Here is a 19934-nt window from a genome sequence, read left to right on the forward strand (position 1 = left end):
AAAGTAGTATAATAATTTAGTATGATTTTTTGAGAAATAGTATTAAGAGTATTAAAAAGTATTTTGTATTAGTTAATGATGTATCCCTTCCATTTCAATGTAATGAGGGTAGGCAAATATTGTTCAAATTTTAAAAATAAACTTTGTTAGAAAAAATGTGGGTATTTGTTGAAAAAAAGAATTTACCAATCCTCATGTCACCGTGTCGTTACATGTTTTTGTTTAAATTATAATATGTTTATAATTAAATTAATAAATGAATATAGCAGTTGACTTTATTTCACGTTTTATTTCGATAACCGTGAGTTTTTGTGACCAAAACCTCTGTATTAAACCGTCATTATCTTTTACAAAACAGAGATAACTATATGTTTTAAACGAAGTATTCTGGTCTCAGAAACCCACGGTAAATAAATCTAATTAAGTAAAGGCCGCTTAAAATTCTCGAAGTACCCACATGTTGTTAAATGGAAATCGACTTTTGTTTATATATATCCAAAGCTGTATTATTTTCATCATAGTGTTTTGTATATGTTTGACAAAAACTCATAAATTCCAAAATACTGCCGGCAAAACATTTTTTCTCTTTTTGCGCGCAATTAAAAAAAAAATCTGATAATAAATATAGCCTATATCAGTGAGTGCAGCTTTCCGACAGTGAAAGAATTTTACAAATCGATTCAGTAGTTTCGGAGCGTATTCAATGCAAATAAACAAGTCTTTTCTCTTTATAATATTAGCATTTATTACCTATTTTTTACAATTTCGTTTAACTTGACTTAATTTAGGCTTGAAAAAAGAAACATGGGTTTATTTAAAAACTAGTGAAAACCGTATAAAGAGAACCATAAATCGCAGTTTCACGAAACACAAATTACACAATAGTAAATGTCCATTGGCAGCTTCGCTATTTCGGCGAATTAAGGTGGCAGTATGGTACATCTAATATATAAAATTCTCGTGTCACAGTTTTCGTTCCTGTACTCCTCCGAAACGGTTTGACCGATTCTCATGAAATTTTTGAGCATATTCAGTAGGTCTGAGAATCGGCCAACATCTATTTTTCATTTTTTTTTAACTGCGCGAGAACGGAGTCGCGGGCGACAACTAGTTATAATAAAAAAAAAGCTGCAAAATTCGAATAAATAAGTAAAAAGGTTCATCCGCTACGTTGTATGTAATTAGGTTGTCAAACAACCTTCAACCAAAATCCAGTACACCGCGTCAAGCGAAGGCGAATAGACGTAACGATTTCGCGCCATTCTTCCGACGTGTGACGTGTTATCCTAAAAACTTATTTAAATACAAAACAAATATTGCGATGACTTAATCGAAGACTCAATAGGTTAGTAATCGTCATGGTTTAATTTTCATTTAGTATTTGTTTCTTTTGATTTATATTTATTTCTTTAAAAAGTTAAGAAATGTCAAAAAGATACACACACTACTTACAAATAAAGAACCTAATTTCTTGTGCCACATTTAAATCGAACTTGTGACTCGTAAGTAACATAACTAAGTCAGGTATTGCTGACTTTTCGGTCGATGTTTGCATTACTCTTTTCGACTTTAACACAAACATGTATGACCTTGGATAAGTTAAACAGGACTGGTATTTGGTAAAATCCAATTGTATGTGTAGTTAAAATAATAAATGTAGAGAAGCAAAACAACTGCTGATGAATAGTTCTAATAAACCTTTTAGTTTCCATCATTTGGCCAAATTAATTAAAAACTATATCTTATATTGAATTCTGTGATTTACGATACTAGGAAAATAATAGGGATAGAAAAATTTGACTAAAAATGAATTATTAATACAAAAAATTATACACAGAGACTACGACTATACGAAATAAATTTTAGTTCAACTTGTGTAAACATTGTTTGTAATTTGAACTCAAACACATTTTACTTACATCTTACTGAACAAATAACATTTCATTATAGGTACCTACATACGTTTTATCTCTACTGAAAACCAGGAATTATTCCTATGGTAATTTAAGGTCCGTCATACACGGACTTTTTTAACCAGAACTCAGCGGTGCAACTTATTGAAGCTGCCGCTGAATGCTGCTTGAAGCCGATCGTGTAAGGCAGCCTTAATTAAAATATTTTCAAGCTATCCGTTTCATGAACAGAAGTTTACTAGACACTAATGAAATCAAGCAAATCAACATCTAGAACAATCTAAACGAAGATATGTAATTAAGGCATATGTCTAAATGATGGACATATGAATGTGTTTACTTCTGTAAAATGTCGCAACGTAACTAACAATTGATGATAAATAAATATACATATATTTTATGTCTAACAATACGAACGAAGTGGCAAATAAAGACTAGTCATATTAAATTGACATTAACAAATCAACATACTGATTGTCGTTTGATATAATGACTTGTTTTGACAATTTGTATAACAAGAAACATAAATTCCATGAATCATTTTTAAGAAGGAATTAACAATTTATAATATTGAATAGTTTAAAGTAAATGTTACATTCGATTGAAGATTTTGAGGTTATTCAAATTAACTATCTATTAAGATAAACCATAGACTATACGTATCTAGTTTCATAATGCTATGGTTCTTATATAATCATTCAATTAACCGTGTAATTGTCGTTTATTTTCTGTCGTTTCATACAAGAAGTTTAATGTCAAGGTTACCTTTTTTTAATCTTAATTTTTCAATGAAATATTTGTGGGTCTCTGTAGCGGCATCTTTGTATTTATTAAACTTGAGAGTTGATTGTTTCGCGGCGTTATGTTATTTGCACGTGTGTACGCAGTTTAAACAAATGGACTGTCGACAACTAGAATGGTTATTATTAAGTTCTAAATTAAAGCAAGCTTTCGACTAGCAATATCTCTACTGAATAGTTCGGGTAACAATTCCAAATTAACTCAAAGCTTGTACGGTTATTTTCAAATATCTTGCCCTACCTCCATATCCCGTTACGCCCCGCAACACCTAATAAACACAAGCAGCCGCCAAGATATGAGAAAGAAAACTAAAATATATTAACGCTTTGGAATTTAAAGAAAAGAATTTATTTTTATTATTTTTGTTCCCCCTCTCGTTCCCCCTAACATATTTTTGGGTCTTTATTTCTTTATTATAAACATCCATAAAATCTAATATCACAATATTATTGCTATTTCTAGGTTAAAAATTACATGAAATAAAATATTAAAACTATGTACAATTAAAAAAAGAAACCAATAATCAGCATAAAATTAAAACTAGTTTAAAATTACAATAAAAAAATTCTATTAAAATGGATATAAGTACATAAAATAAAACGCACGTAAAAAGTGCGCCTAATCCTTACACGTTATTTTACCAAAAGTCCTTGTGGATTATCATATGATTCGATAAAAAGGAAAATTATAATACTAATACAAGATAAGTCGTGTAATTACGTTTATCGTTACATACATATATATGTGATAAAGAATTGAGATATATTGAGAACTAGCTTTTACCCGCGACTCCGTCCGCGCGGAATAAAATAGAAAACGGTGTAAAAATTATCCTATGTCCTTTTCCTGGTTCTAAGCTACCTGCCCACCAATTTTCAGTAAAATCGATTCAGCCGTTCTTGAGTTATAAATGGTGTAACTAACACAACTTTCTTTTATATATATAGATATATTAATTAGAATACATCTGGTCTCTAATTATTGTTAAAACACGATATATAACTATAATGTTATGCTAAATACTATTAAATATTGTGAAATATATTGTAAACTATTCATTATAATAACAGAAAACCTATTTTATTATAAACTTACGCGAGAGATAGTTTTTTTTTTAAATAAAATCATAGAGTAAAGAATTTCGTTTGTAGTCTTTTAATTTATCCATAAATAGGATGAATTGAGAAGGAATTGCAACTGAAAAATCTGTATACTTCTTAGATGTATGACGAATTATTTTAAACTCCAGCGTTTTTTTAACTCTAAACATTAAACTCTAGTGAAACAAACCAAATCGTTCGTTCTTAAGTGTTATTTTGAAGAAGGGCAAAACAATTGCATATCTTATCTTGAAAATGTTTTGCAAAAAATTTTTTCTACTAGATTCCAACTTTCAGATCACAGTTTTTTCATAAAAAGATTAACTGAAACAAAGTTATGTGCAAAATCTTATTCGCCTCAGTAACAAGTAGTAAGACTGAAGGAAGCATCAATGCTCGTTGAACCTGAAACTATATGACGTGTAAATGTACCTTTCTGTTATCACTTCCAATAAAATATCTTATCATTACGTCCAACAGTTCAGTACAATATTCGACATTTTAGTGAACTGTCGGTTGTTCCGCAGTGTACTAGTGTACTACATTTTACGTGGATGTATGACTGATGTGTTGTGTGTGATTTTTTTTTTAAATATATTTATTGGTAACTGAGAACCACATTCGTTTCTGCCAGTATTACATAAATAATGGTAGGTACTAATTTATAAAAACGGTTTAATTTAAAGAAATAAAAAATACAATATATTGAAGATAAGGCGAAAACTAATTATTTTGTATGGCTTTTTGCTTTTTTTTTAATCGTGATTCACCATCATCAGCATAATATACACTACCCTGAATTATAGATGCCTAGACCATAGTGAACCACGCTGTCCTATTGCGTTTTGGTTAACTTCATTTACATATTTGAATTTTTTCGCAGATATGTGTAGGTTGCATCGTGATGTTTTCCTTCGGCATTTTCCGTCCATTTTTGTTATTTATCTACAATTCAATATTTGTGTCGTGTTTACAAAGCAACATGCTTAAATAAGGTAAAAACCCGGAGCCCACGAGTCACTTAATGATAACAGACTTTTTAGGTTAGTAGGCTAGTTAAAGCGATACAGGTTATTACCTTCTGTTATTGTGATTACCGCTAATTAACATGTTATGCCAAATTAAATATAACTCTTATGGAAATTATTGTTTCACAGTTAATTAATTAATTATACTTTACATTATAAATTATAAACCTAACCGTAATAAAGTAGAAATAATAAACGCGTTAAACTAACTACCTAGGACCAATTAATTATGAGAGATACCTCATAGTCATAGAAATGAAGGAAAATATCCTTTTACTTTACATCTTTTACTCTGTCCCTTAGGTAGGTAAGGCAAAAATGTATATTGTGTCAAAGACATCCTAGATGTGTTTGTATTCTAGGTCTTATTATAAATTCAGTCATCTATATATATAAAAGAAAGTTGTGTTAGTTACACCATTTATAACTCAAGAACGGCTGAATCGATTTGACTGAAAATTGGTGGACAGGTAGCTTAGAACCAGGAATAGGACATAGGATAATTTTTACCCCGTTTTCTTTTTCTTTTTTTTTTATTCCGCGCGGACGGAGTCGCGGGTAAAAGCTAGTAATTTATACAAAAACTATTTTACTATTATTTGAAAAACACTATTTATATTTCTTCTAGCTGTTGCCCGCGACTCCGTCTGCGCGGAATTAATAAAAAAACGTAATATGTATCCTATGTGTTCTTCCAGACTATGTTTTACAACTGTGCCAAGTTTCATAAAGATCCGTTTGGCCGTTTCGTTCAAACAAACATCCATCCATCCATCCATCTAAACATTCGCATTTATAATATTAGTAAGATATATAGTATAATAACCAAGTAGTATATTTGATGATTAATACGGAACATATCTATATCGATAGATAAGTAAATTTTTTTGATAGATTTAGCGCATTTTTAATGACGTAATGATAAATGTTTGGGGATTTACGACTTAAATGTCATTAAAATATGTAATATCAAAAATCAGATTGTAACCAGTTTAATACACTAATATTAATTAAGAACTAATGGTCGCCCATTGTTATACATTCATCATCAGACATTTTTTATTTTTATTTATAACTTTATACACTTCTTCACCATCAACTTTAACTGAATCAGACATCTTTATCCGTTCGCATAATTTTCTTAATAAGGCATACTTATCGCTTCACGCATTAATCAAATGTGAAATTATTTCTTAAATAAATACTTAAGTCTTTTTTGTTTTATCCGAGAAAAAAAATACGTTTAATTTATGATAATTTAAGTATCCTACAGCCTTTAACTACTTCTATTTAATATTGGCGAGGCAATTTGCAAAGCATAAACTAAACAATGGGAATAAATTTTTATCATTACTACATTTACTTTACAATTCGCAACAGAAATTTACTTCATCATCTCCCTGACATTGTCCCACTTACGTAAGGTCGACGCACCAAGTTTCCGTCCTCTAAATCGAAACAGAACCTTAAGGAAATCATAACATTTATACATAGATTACACACTAAATCGATAACATTTTTGTTGCTGTTGTCATATCATGATTGGTTTCCATCATCAGAACATGTATTATGATCCGTTTCCATTCTCTATAAAAAACTGATATAAACTATTCTAATTTTCTCGTGGCTTTTTCAATTGTTTGTTAATGTTGATGATTATTTAATGTTAACAAATACAGGGGTCTCGGCTCCGAATATGAATTTGTCCCATTCGGTGTCGAGTACCTTGGTCCGTGGGGTCCTAGCGCTAGAAGGCTTTTTAAGGAAACAGCAAAAAGGTTAGTCGACATCACAGGAGACCGAAGAGCTGGCAGCTACCTTGGACAAAGAATTAGTCTAGCCATTCAAAGGGGGAACGCTGCCAGTATCTTCGGAACCTTGCCTAAAGGGACATCTTTTAAAGATATATTTTAGTTTTTATGTATTATATTTAATCTAATATTTTAATTTTCTATATTTTTCTTCCTTTTTTGTACTTTGATATTATACTTCAATAAATAATACACTCAAAACAATGTTCAATGTTTTACAAATACCTAACTACTTAAATTTATTTTTTGAATATTTGTTACAGATATAAAATGATTTGTGAACAGTCTAAAACTGAAATATCTATTAGAAAAACTGACTTGCAAAGCTGATGATTAATTAAAAGCTCAAACAAATTAGAAAAATGAATAAAACGGAAACAGCACAAAGACGAAGTAATGGTGTAAGTATTTTTTTATCGTCTATAAAACACTTGCAAACTACAGAGAAGAATGAAATCTTTCTCGAATCGAATCCTTGTGTGTGTGTGTATGAGTGAAATAAATTTACGCGTTATCGTGAGTTTTAACTTTCAATAGTCCAAGAGCCCGCGATATTTTTCTCTCTTATAGAAGGTTCTTTTTAATATGAGTTTCTCGCTTATGGAGGTGTTCCGTCAGAACCGAACAATGACTCTCACTTATACTTAATGGTAACTTATCCAATAGTTACGACTGTCAAACTCAGAAGAAGACATAGATATATAACAATATGTTTTTGTATTCTGTAGTAGAAACCCATTGGCGTGAAGCAAATTGCATTCATAACCTGTTCAAACAACGATAAAGTTTATTGTTGTTAACGTACGTAAAACGCAACTTCAGTTGAGTACAAAGTTGTAATCAAAAATTTACTGCTCGCTACTGATAAGATTTGCTGACTTTAATTTTTATGGTCATGTAGATAAATTAGATTTTTTATTAAATTCTAGTTTGACGTGAGTGTAGTATTTTTTTAAGTTTGTCTTATACTTAGATTTAAAGCTTATTGTAATACCAAAAAGAAAATTCATGTTAGTATACACAGTTTGTTTCCGAAATCTTAAGTTTCCATTGTAAAAACATCGATACGAAACATTTTGCCTTCGTTCACTTTGAAAAGGTAGCAATAAAAAATTATTAACTTGGCCAATAAGACAATGTGTCATCTACTATATTGTTTGTAATAAAGTTTTCAACAAAATATGCCTCTTGATGAACAATGTCAAACAATAATAAAAATAAAGGTGTTCTTCCATTAGCGCTATTTTGTGACAGTATTAAGTCGTAGTCAGGGTCTTTAATGCTTATTTTAATGTAAATGCTTACTTAAACGTAATGCGGCCGTATTCAGTTGTCCCTCGTCGTGTGGAGTTAATACAAGAAATCTAGATCAAAGGGCTGTAGTGACCAATTAAAAAAAGGGGCTTACATTTACTGTGTTTTTCATTCAGTTATATTTTAAAATTACAAAATGTTTAAAAATGATAAATACTTAGTTTTAAAGTATTTTAAAATTTATGTTGTACATATTAAATATTCAATGCGATATCTATTAGATAAGTTATCGACATATTAATTTAGGTTGTTATAACAAATGTTAGTGTGTCGGCCTTGTTTCACTTGTTTACTAACATAGCATACCTGTAGTGTGCGCGTGCGCATTCCGTCGTCGACTTTACTAGTGTATGTAGTTACAAAAACATCTCGTGTTGAAAATTAAATTTATATTTTCATAAAGTAACAAATTAATTTAGAGAAAAATTTTAGATTTTAAATATGAGTATTTAAGTAAATACTTTAAAGTTTGTGTTCGAGAATCCGTCATCATTATTGTGTTTATGGTAAAAAAAATTCTTTACGATAGTCCGTTGGGCTTAGTAATAATGTTGAGGACAATTGCCTTGGTATCAACATCGTCAATTATGTCAAATTAGTATGAGATTTTTGGTGTACGCCCAATAGAGGCTCTGCCCAAATTTTATTACAAATTTTGTCGATTACGATAAGATTACGATTGTCATAAATATTCGTGCTAGGTCCAACAGGTTTGATATAAGACAAGGAAAATATGTAAACTTATCTCAAAAAAAAGACTGGCTGTTTTAAAGTTTTTTTTTTCGACTGGAACGAAAATAAAATTAAACCTACTGGATTAATATAAAAATTATTATTTTACAACAAAACTTAACAAAATATAATAAATTATTTTATTTATAGACATCAGATGGAACCTGCGTCGAAATGGACGAAATGCAGAAAAAAGAGGAAGCAGAACAGAATGGAGAGGTAAGTCTAATAGTATGGCTTCTTTCTTCTGCATCTATTCATCTTAGCATTATCAGCTGTACTGTTTATATTGCTATTTTTTAATATCACTAAACTGATAGAAAAAATCTCGGTTATGCCATGAAAATAATGACTTCTTAAAACATCTTTTTACATCCTTTTCACATGGTCAGTGATGTTTTAAAACACATGGTTCTAAAGCTTATAAAATACAATAAAAGAAAGCATATATAATTAGTTATTGAAGATTAATTAAATTAAAGTTAAAATGATTTATAAATATGTCAAGGAAAGACGTGAGTTGATATTTTACTTTCAAAATGTTCTCCGTTCGTTTGCACTCCAACAAGGTAACACATTGCTGTTTAATAATTCGTTCGATACTTCCTTTAAAATTTCATGATTAGTTTTTACCAAGTGATCGTGTTTTATTTAGCCCATATTTATTGAGGACTTTGTTTTTTTTATTGAAGAGGTAATGTAATTTTTGTTTGTTCTTCTGGGACTTAATACAATGAATTTAACTTTAATAAAATAAGATCGAAAATTAAGCAAATTATTATCTCACAACACTAGTTAAACATTTTACACAATTTAATTCGATTTATATGTAAATAAGTAAATTATCGCAGGAAATACAAAGAGTATGAAAGTCACTTTATGTTGTTAATTGCAGTTTTTTTGTTCTTTATTTGGTTTTTCTTCTTTAGATAGTTGACGAGAAGTTGGAGTATGAGCCGAGCGGGTGGTTCGAGCTGACGCTGAGTAAGGCCGGCAACTCCACTGAGGACTTCCTTAAGAAGAATAGCTCCGCTATGAAGACGATAGCCATCTTTGTGTTAAATGGCCTCGTTATTGGCTTCTTTTTCGGATGTCTATATTACTGGATGAATTATAGTAAGTATTGAAAATAACATTTTTAGAAGCAACTTAATTGCTGTTATCGTTTTTATTCGTAGTAAAGGACATTTATTATCTACTCAATTCAGTGAAAAGTCGTTTGACGCTATCCAAATCAACCCACTTAGGATGCTAAATTACAGCTCTTTGGCGACAGTTTGATAATCGATCCTAAGTGTTCCCTATTTGAGTCGAATTGCGAATAGGCGAATTTAATTCTTTGAGTGTATTAAACGAATCCAGAAACGTTATTCTTAAACTAACTTAAAATGAGTAACTTCTGAATTCAGCTTCATTTTTTCTTTCGCAGGCAACAAGCCTTTAGAGCTTTGCCATGGATTCGGAAGTTTGATAGCCTTCCTCAGTATAGTTTACTTCTTCGTGATTTACTTCCTCGTGGTGAAGCGGTACATCGGCGAGTGGTTCGAGAAGACAGTATGGACAAGAGTCGAGACGACAGCTTATTGTCTATGGAAAATGATGTAAGTGTTAAACAAACAAGTCTACTAATAACACCGTTTGTGGGAAGTGAAGTATCCTGGATTAAATAGATAAACATATCTCTCAGAGATAATCGGAAAATCCTAAACACTTTCTGTGACTGCAGTTAAAGCAATTTTGTTTACGTACAATACTTATCCATTGTTTATTTTGTCTATGCCAAGCTCTTTTCCCCCAATTCTGTTACGTCTCTGTACAAAATTATGTCGTTACCTTCGTCATTTCGTAAAGAATGGTCTGTCCTCAACGGAATTTCCAAACCAGTACGACCTAGGGTCCTTCAAGAAGCGAGCATATATCTATTTTATAGGTCGGCAACGTATTTGCAGTTCCTCTAGTCACGGATTAGATCAGTAGTTACGGATGTCCATGGGCGTCGATGATTACCTTGATGTTCCCGCCGATTGTTTGCCCCCCTTCTCTTATAAAAAAAAAGAAGAAAAAAATAAGTCAAATTGACGATAAACCTTCGTAGTGTGTCAGTAGAAATTAACGGTACGATTAAAAACATAAATATTTGCATATCAAGAACATGCTGTAATTTTATTGCCGCCTTTTTTCGTTACCGAGACTTTAACCACCTTCAAAAAGGAATATCTTTATTTTGTAATGACATTTTGAACATGTTTGTTTACAGATGGTTCCGCTGGTGTTTCTCTGTAGGCGTCCTAGCCGCGATCGGCGTCTTCCTCTACTTTGACACGAGAGACGCACCCGAAAGACTGATCTCACTACTTGGTCTCTTCGTTCTATTACTATTAGGTAAGTAAAATAGTTAACTCGCATTGGGCCTACGTGGTTGACTAAGGCCTAGTCTCAAATTTACACGTAGAATCGTGATCATCTTTGTAGATAAGAGAACTGACAAAATACGAAGATGATCCTTTTCCTGATTACGTTACTCATTCTCAAGAAATAACCTCTTTATGCAGAAATATATTTATAAGAGAGCAGACGTTGAGTCAGTAAAGCAGAATCACATTTTTCTTACCAGTATAAATTAGTGTGTTTTTATCGCGCCTATTAATTATTATTATTACATCCTTGGTATTTTATCTAAATAATAGATTATATTATTATTGATTACTTTATTTTATTATATTTAATAAAGGGGCGGTTATATATTTACGATACTAACATATTGAGTCATAAATAATTAAGTGATATTATCTCCTTCAATTATCGACACCTAGACGAGCCACTTGACACTATCCAAATATTATATATCCCCTATTTATGTGACGCAGTTTTATAATAAAGGCTCGCAAACTATACTTACTCCCTTATTAGATTTTTATAGTCGTCTAAGAATGTTAGTGACGAAAACATCAGTGTCACTTAACTTCGAATGTACCAAAGCATTTGTATAAAAACATACATTTGTGCAGCTGTTTCTGCGGAAACTTACGCTTATATAGGTACTTACATTTATAAAATTCTCGTGTCACAATGTTAGTTACCATACTCCTCCAAAACGGCTTGATCGATTTTATGAAAGTTTATATGCATATTCAGTAGGTCTGAGAACCGTCTACTATCTGTTTTTCATACCTCTATTAAGTTTTTTTTGACTACGCGCGGACGGAGTCGCAGGTGTCAGCTAGTATTGATATACATATGTTGTTACAGGTTTTGTATTCTCTGCTCACCCCGGGCGCATAAAATGGCGCACGGTGAGCATGGGCCTGCTAATACAGTTCATATTCGGCCTGATCTTCATCAGATGGGACGCCGGCCGGCTCGCCCTGCAGTGCTTCTCCGATAAGGTATTCTTCGCAGATTGATTGATTTTTAGAAAAGTATAGGAAGGGAAAAATGATTACGATTTACCGACACACGCTTATCAAACGACACGCGGAAATACGTCTACTTTACGACTCTCTTCTGTGTGGTCGTGACTCTGTTCTAGTGAGCCATTCTTTCCCAAGAAGCTTCAATAACTCCTTCAGTATACAATTATCAATGTTATTGAATTTAAATGTTGTGTTTTATTTTCCAGGTGGCCACTTTCCTGTCTTACGGTGTAGAAGGTGCGGCGTTCGTGTTCGGCGATTTTCTAGTCAGAACTGAAGGTGTCTTTGCTTTTAGTGTAAGTTTAAAACTTTTTTATTTATTTTTTATTTACAATGTTAGAAATATATTTTTGTTTAATGGTAACGACGGCAGACGTTGCCGGTGATCTTTTTCTTCAGCATGCTGGTGGAGGTGCTGTTCTTCTGGGGTGCGTTGCAGTGGTTCTGTCTGAAGCTGGGCCACGTGCTGCGCTCTCTCACCTCCACCACAGTCTGCGAGAGCGTCATCGCCGTCGCTAACGTCTTCCTCGGACAGGTTGGTCAACTTTATATACATGATGAAGGAATTACAATCAATCCGTCATAGTCAAACTGTCATATTGTCAATTCGATTATTATTGCCAGTTGTCAAATATTTGCCTACTCTTACTGTCTATTGTCTTACTGTCGAATTGTTCATTCTCATTATGATGTTTATTCATAACTAACTGTCGCCCGCGACTCCGTTCGCGTGGAATTAAAAAAGAACCTCTTCTTTTCTCTTCTTCCTGTCTATATTCTATATCTGTGCCAAGATTCCTTGAGCGGTTTCGGTGATACCTTCAAACATATATCCATCCTTCCATCTAAACATTCGTATTTATAATATTAGTAAGATTATACTAATCAGCTTTTTCGTGTCAGTCGGAATCGGTGTTGATAATCAAGCCGTACCTCGCCCTGCTCACCCCCTCCGAGTTACACGTCGTTATGTCTTCAGGCTTTGCAACGGTATCAGGTAAGTCTTTAGCTTTAATTCTAATTTAAAACAATTACTACAAAAACCATCAAACTTTGAACAATTCATTATTGAGTAAAGTATTCCCAAAAACCAGTGATTCCCAAAATGGTCTCCAATGAACAAAACCCCATCGTTTTCCTTTGTAACTGTAGCAAGAAATAAAATAAGAGATTCATATGATAGAAAAACCATTAAAGTTTTAAAAGGGTCTACGGTAGACCGTCAGTCAGAAAAAAAAAGGTTTTTGCTCTAAAAATCTTCAACTTTCATTCTTAGGTTTTTCCTTCCTCAGTTACCTACATGTGTTCTATTAAACAATAAAACGTTATCTTGTATCTCTGTATTCAGGTACGATCCTGGCAGCGTACATAGCATTCGGTGCAGAACCGGCGCATCTTGTGACAGCGAGCGTGATGTCAGCGCCCGCAGCGCTCTGCTACGCCAAGCTCATGATGCCGGAGACGCGCCGCTCGCGCACCGCCGTACACAACCTGCAGCCCGTTCAAATGTGAGTGCCGCTGTTGCAACTGCAATACATGGATATGTTGTCAACTTTATACACTTAGGAAAGAATGAAGATTTTCAGTTTGACGCTATGACTTTCATGTTAGGAGACGACGTCACTCCGATTCTATTTATGATAAGGAATATGTTCGCGTCATGGTTTTTAAGAAAAGTACATAGTAGTAAAAGGTAGGGGATAAATATAGGGGTAATAGGAGATAGCAAAAGCTAAAAAATGAGGGGTAGACACACTTTTGGATCTCTAATGACCTGATAGAACTAATGTATAGAACATTGTCAGTGAGGACCAATCAGCACTATCAGCTGCGACGCGTGGAGCGACCAACGGCATATCGCTCATTATGAATATCATCGCTAACTTGGTGGCCTTCGTGGCGGTGATCGCCTTCCTCAACGGCGTGCTCGGCTACTGCGGCGGTCTTCTCGGCAACCCGGATATCAACCTCGAGTGGATCTTCGGCAAGATCTTTATACCGCTCTGCTGGCTCATGGGTACGAATAACCTTACTAAGCTTTTAAACTCAAGGAAGCTCAATAACTGTTGAATAAGTATGAACCACAATTTTGGTTTTTAACTAAGGTACTAACCGACTTAAAACCGCTATCACAATATTGTAAGATTAGGTATATGTACATACCATAAAACTGTCACTGTGAAAGTGGATTGGATATGAAATGTAACGCTGTCATATGACAGACTTTGTTGTTCATTATGGTTTATGTTGTATAGGCGTGCCGTGGGAGGAATGCGAGCACGTTGGCACACTGGTGGGTCTCAAGACGGTGGTCAACGAGTTCGTCGCCTACCAGCGCATGGGCGAGATGAAGAACCAGGGATTACTTTCGGTAAAAACACTCCAAAGACTATATGTCTAGTGCTGGATAATTTGTTAGAATAGCACCGATCCAGGACAAAGATTTGTGAGGTTTTGACACATTTGAGGGTTGATTTTAGCAGAGAGAAAACTTTAAATCAGAACACGGTAGTGTAATTTGGAATAACAAACTAAACTAGAAAAGATCACGTTATTTTTTTTAGAGGATCTTTAGCCTCTGTCCTCTAGATCGGTAAATGAATACGGCTATTTTTATAATTTTATTTTATTATTTATCGAAATGCAGTCTCGTGGTGAACTGATCGCAACATACGCGCTGTGCGGCTTCACCAACCCGGCGTCGGCGGGCATCATGATCGGCGCCATCTCCGCCATGGCGCCTGCGCAACGAGAAACTCTCTCCAGTGTAAGTCACATCTGCTTTATCTCAATTTTTGTTTGAGGGTTTCCATTACTGAAACTTTTGTACAATCTTCTAATATATAAAATTCTCGTGTCACAATGTTCGTTCCCGTACTCCTCCGAAACGGCTTGACCGATTCTCATGAAATTTTGTGAGCATATTCAGTAGGTCTGAGAATCGGCCAACATCTATTTTTCATACCCCCCCCCATTTTTTTTAACTGCGCGCGGACGGAATCGCGGTCGACAGCTAATAAACATATAGTTGTATCAGATTTTTCAAAGATAATGCAAGGAAGGGATTAGATTAAACGCGGTTATTAAAGCTTTAAGGACCTTTTTCCACCAAACAGTTAGCCGTTGTTAATTATGTGTTGCCACTTTAAAATTATAGTTTACTTTTATGTTTTCCAGGTGGCAGTGCGAGCGTTTTTCAGTGGTTGCGGAATCTGTTTTATGACGGCTTGCATAGCAGGTAATTTTTTTTTACAATGGTAAAAAAGATAGTTACTAAAAATACCTAACGAAACCTTATATTATTCTCTTTTTTGCAGGTCTGCTGATGCCGGAAGGATCTTTCGGTTAAAACAAAATAACTAACGACTGCACTTAAAATTAGGTTACTAGTTGAGTAATTGTATTGTAAATATATTATATATTCGTAACTAAAGTAAATGAACGATAATGTTTGTTATAAACCGTAGTTTTATTTTACTAATCACGTTAGTATTCAATTTCTATTAGCGCGCTCAGGGCGACCAGAACTGCGCTGCTTTTTGTTCTGTGGAAAAGGGATTTAAGACGAAAGACACTGTCACATTGGCGAATACAATCCTCCCAATTCACAATACTGGATTAACTCTTGGTGTGGTGTTGTAACAACTTCTTGAAATGAGACTTATACATCTGATCATAATCTGAAAATGCTAGCCTAGAAATAACCTACGTCTAAAGAATATCAACTGAAAACTATTCATACGGAAACTATTTTGTTCCCCTGTTTTTGAGTCACCATAAATACTCTATAAATCATTCGTTTATAAAAATAAACTTGAAAGTGCGCTCTCCGCTTTCGCATTGCAATTGTCAAAAACGTCATAGCACAATGCACTCTATCGGGAAGTGTTTCGATTTTATAAAAAACCTAAGCAAAATCTATTGAAAAAGTGCCTTAGTTATGATACCGTATCATTTTCAAATTTACGCGAGTGTGTCATTCTTTTTCCTTTGTAAAATTATTTGTTACCTTTCAAGCTTTATATCAATGTTCGATAAGAAACTTCCGACATTGATGAGTGACTCCGGAAAGGAAGAGACCGACGAAGATGTGTGCAAATGGATACCAAAGAAAAAGCACGAGGTCCTGAAGGCCAAGTACAAATGTCTCAAGAAGTTGTTCCAAATATATGATGCGAGTGTGATCGGCATTCTGCCTGAGCCGTACGGCGCAGAGAGGCGCGAGGAGCGGCGGCACTCGCGGCGGCGGCGCTCGCACCGCACTAAGACGGACGCGTGCGCCGGCACCGCGGATCCCGTTACGCAGGCGCCCGCTCCCGTCCTGTCGCCCGCCGAGCGCAGCTCCCTCACCACGGCCGTCGTCCGCGACCTCAAGCTGCAGTACACCTCCACCTCCACGCAGGAGTCCCTCGTGTGCCGCGACAAGTACACACAAGATTGCAAAGACATCCTCTCCGTTACCACCAGCGAAAAGGAGTGCGAGTGCACTCAGACTTCGGAAATTCTGCACGCGACACCGTTCGTGATAATGAAGGACTCGCAACCGAAGCCGACGCGTTTTCAGCTATTCCTCCAACGAATACTCGGCATAAGACGAGAGAAGTCCAACAACGGTCTGCCCTCCCCCCACATGTACGCGGCGAGCGACAACAACATCACCAATCGCTACGAGAAGCGCCGTCGACGGGGGATGCGATTTCGTCGGCTTCGGGGCGCGAAGAAAGTGTACTCGGAGTCCGCGTTGAGAGAGCGGCAGAGCCCCGTCATCCTGAGCTACGTGCAGTCCGTGCAGAGGAACTGCTTGATGGACACCACGCCGCGGCAGTGCCCCTTCATGGGGTGCAGGATGATTTTTTACGGTAAGTTTCATTTCTTAAAATTACTAAAGAAGCTTTTATATAATAAGTCATCATTTGAGCCATGAGCGTCCATAAGTCCAGTTTCTTGAAGTACAATTTTTGTATTGTTTAAAGCTGAATTCAATAAAAATGTTTTATTTTTGTCTCTAGGTATTATTAACTACAACGACCACATAAACCTTTGCCACTTCACCGACCGCAAGTTCTCCTGTCACTACTGCCACGAGGGATTTCTTAAAGAGCGCGACAAATTGTTACACGAAAATGAACATATTGGCATATCTAAACTGAGCACAAATCTAACATCTACAATATCTGGGCTTCACTCGAAAGTGGCCAACGTGACGCAGACTGATCCCGAACCGAAGCAGATCAACGAAGAGAAGTTAAAGAAGATTGTCTCATTTTTTGACAAGATCGAGGATCCGGAGGAAATAATTGCTGAACTAAAAAAGAGTCGTCACTCCACTTCGAGTGTAAACCTCACACACCACTCGTCCAAAGTGGACACCGTGGCCTCTGGGGCCAGCAAGTCCACCTCCAACTCGCGAAGGTCGAGCTGTGTCCACCTTCAGAAGGCAGACAGGAAGTCCAGCTCGTCCGTGGAGTCGGACACATCGTCAGTGCACACGTCAGGGTCGTCACTCAGATGTCAAATTTGTGGACAAAAGTTTGATGACATGTAAGCGATTATTTTATGATCTAAAAGTTTTATCGAGCCTTAAATGTATTAACCTTTTACGCCTTAATGTACCTATAGATATAAATTTTAAATGTTAATTGTAAAGTTTTGGAATTTATAACTCCAATGCAAACATTTTCCAGACAGCATTTAAATATGCACGTAAACGCCGAGCATCGAAGTGGTAGCAGGTGTTCCGGGCAAGGCCGGAGCGAGCGACCGCCGAGCCCGCCACACTACCACGATAACTCGGACTACGAGGAGCCCCCCTCTGTGCTCGCTAACAGGAGCTATTCGACTTTACATCACGTCAACACATCGTCTACTTTAACACGCTTCACCTCCGAAGAGAAGTCGGCCATGAGCTACGATCCCTCCACCAACATTATTTATTATTCTTCATCAGAGTCAGTGAAGAATCCGTCGGTGATGGGCGAGACGGTGAAGCGAGGCCGCGCCGGCTTCAACAGTTACAAGTGGGAACCCGGGACCGATTCTATTCACGCCTGATTTTTTTGCCTATTGACGTGTAATTTTCTTTTGGTTTAAATATAAATGAAAAATCCATTCCGTCGTTTCATTTTTAGCTTATGTAAGTCGTAGACAAAATGTACAAGCTGTAAGGTCTTTTCGTCTTATGTAATGTCCGCATTTCTGTTAAAAGTAAACTAGTCTCAAGTATAAAGTATCACGAGAAATATGAAATAGGGTAACTAGTTATCAATAAAACAAACAAATACAAACCACACATATTTATTGCAGGTTTTATAATTTCTACACAACTCCCACAACGACGCGTGAGATCGCCAACAGCAAAATAAATCGTAACTCAATGGAAGCCACTTTACAAATCTCCCTTTCGTCTACACTCGCCGTCAAAAATCTTATACCCAACTAACATAATCAATTCTATATCGAAAATATATGTGAAACCAAATGTATATAATATATTCACCTATATAGTATCGTATCATTTACCAGTAAAATAACTAACAATGTTTAAAAGATAAAATAACAAATACAATGCAATTAAACACTCATAACTATATAAAATATATAAATTCATAAGCCGAATACATTTCAAATAAAATTGTGCTTTTTTTATTAATAATGTAATAGAAATTTCAATAACAAAATTGTAAAACATTACAAATTGTGTAATAACTTACATTTACAATTTAATATTAAATTAGAAATTTCATCTAATTTAATATTAAATAATAAAAATAGTAAAAAAAAAGATTTCCATTTCATAAAAGTATGAAAGGGTAAGTTAAAAAGTTAACTTTTTAAAATAACCCACTTTAATCTTGTTCAGTCACAAAAATGTGTTTCAATATAACAAATATTACGACAATGTTCGAAACAAAATGACAATTTCAATTTATATACAAAACAAAGATAAATACGATATGAATGTATCATAAAAAGGAGTTTACACTGCCGAAACATTGTACGGAAACATTTTACACCTCTTAAGGTCAGTTTACACAGACCTGAGCTGAGATCAGGACAAATTTTTAATCGCAAATAAAATTAAACTTTACACAATTGTAACAAGGTTCAATTTTATTCATCACTTCTTTTCTTATCCAAAATTGAACTTTATTTCAATCTAATAAGGTTCAATTTCATTTATTATCTTTGTAAAAACAGAGACTGTTTCTTTTACATATTTTTGTACATATTTCTGTAGGCAAATGTAAACTCAACAAAGTTTCTTCATTAATCCAGAGCGATCTCACAGCATCCCAATCTTTTCCTCCGTCATCTTCCATCACATAGCACCGCACCATGATATCAAACATAGAGAATGCATTATTTCTTTGAAAAAAAAAAAAATAGTCCGGTTAAAATATGACTAGTTTTCAAGTGCATTTTAACGTCTATTTTTACTGTAAAAAAATCTTTTTATCAACATTATTATTATGTTTGTAGTCGAATTTAAGGTAAAATGAGAAATTATATTTACATATGTCACTAACTGACAATGTTATTTATTATCTATGGGATTTATTTTAAGTTTCAATATTTAAATTAATTATACAAAAATGTCTTTGATTACAGCTTTATAAGAATAAAATTGTTTAAATAAGTTTATTATATTTTCTCATTTACATTGTATTATTTGACACCCAGGGTTAAAAAACATATCAGTTATAGTCGGCAGTGAAAGTTACGTATTGTGCAGTAAATATATAAAAATTGTATAAAAATTAAAACTGAAGAAAAATTGACGGAAAACTACGAAAAAAAATTAATAAATACTAGGAAATAAGCT

The 19934-nt window shown here is 34.4% G+C and overlaps 2 protein-coding genes across 2 annotated transcripts; both read left to right on the forward strand.

Moving 5' to 3' along the window:
• The first annotated feature begins 1215 nt into the window (after positions 1–1215).
• On the forward strand, positions 1216–15521 carry LOC106709474 (solute carrier family 28 member 3). Its single transcript, XM_045682498.1, has 16 exons — positions 1216–1345; positions 6917–7054; positions 8850–8918; positions 9629–9815; positions 10129–10300; positions 10957–11081; positions 11949–12085; positions 12319–12408; positions 12486–12647; positions 13016–13109; positions 13461–13620; positions 13918–14129; positions 14368–14483; positions 14760–14879; positions 15290–15350; positions 15430–15521. Exons 2-16 carry the CDS (start codon positions 7016–7018, stop codon positions 15459–15461), a joined length of 1776 nt encoding a protein of 591 aa, XP_045538454.1. The 5' UTR covers positions 1216–1345; positions 6917–7015; the 3' UTR covers positions 15462–15521.
• A 459-nt stretch (positions 15522–15980) lies between these two features.
• Positions 15981–18163, forward strand: LOC106709466. Its single transcript, XM_014501274.2, has 3 exons — positions 15981–16971; positions 17122–17653; positions 17797–18163. The coding sequence occupies exons 1-3, from the start codon at positions 16053–16055 to the stop codon at positions 18161–18163; spliced, it is 1818 nt and encodes a 605-aa protein (XP_014356760.2). The 5' UTR covers positions 15981–16052.
• Positions 18164–19934: the final 1771 nt, after the last annotated feature.

This window comes from Papilio machaon, chromosome 19, assembly GCF_912999745.1.
Source record: "Papilio machaon chromosome 19, ilPapMach1.1, whole genome shotgun sequence".
NCBI lineage: Eukaryota > Metazoa > Arthropoda > Insecta > Lepidoptera > Papilionidae > Papilio > Papilio machaon.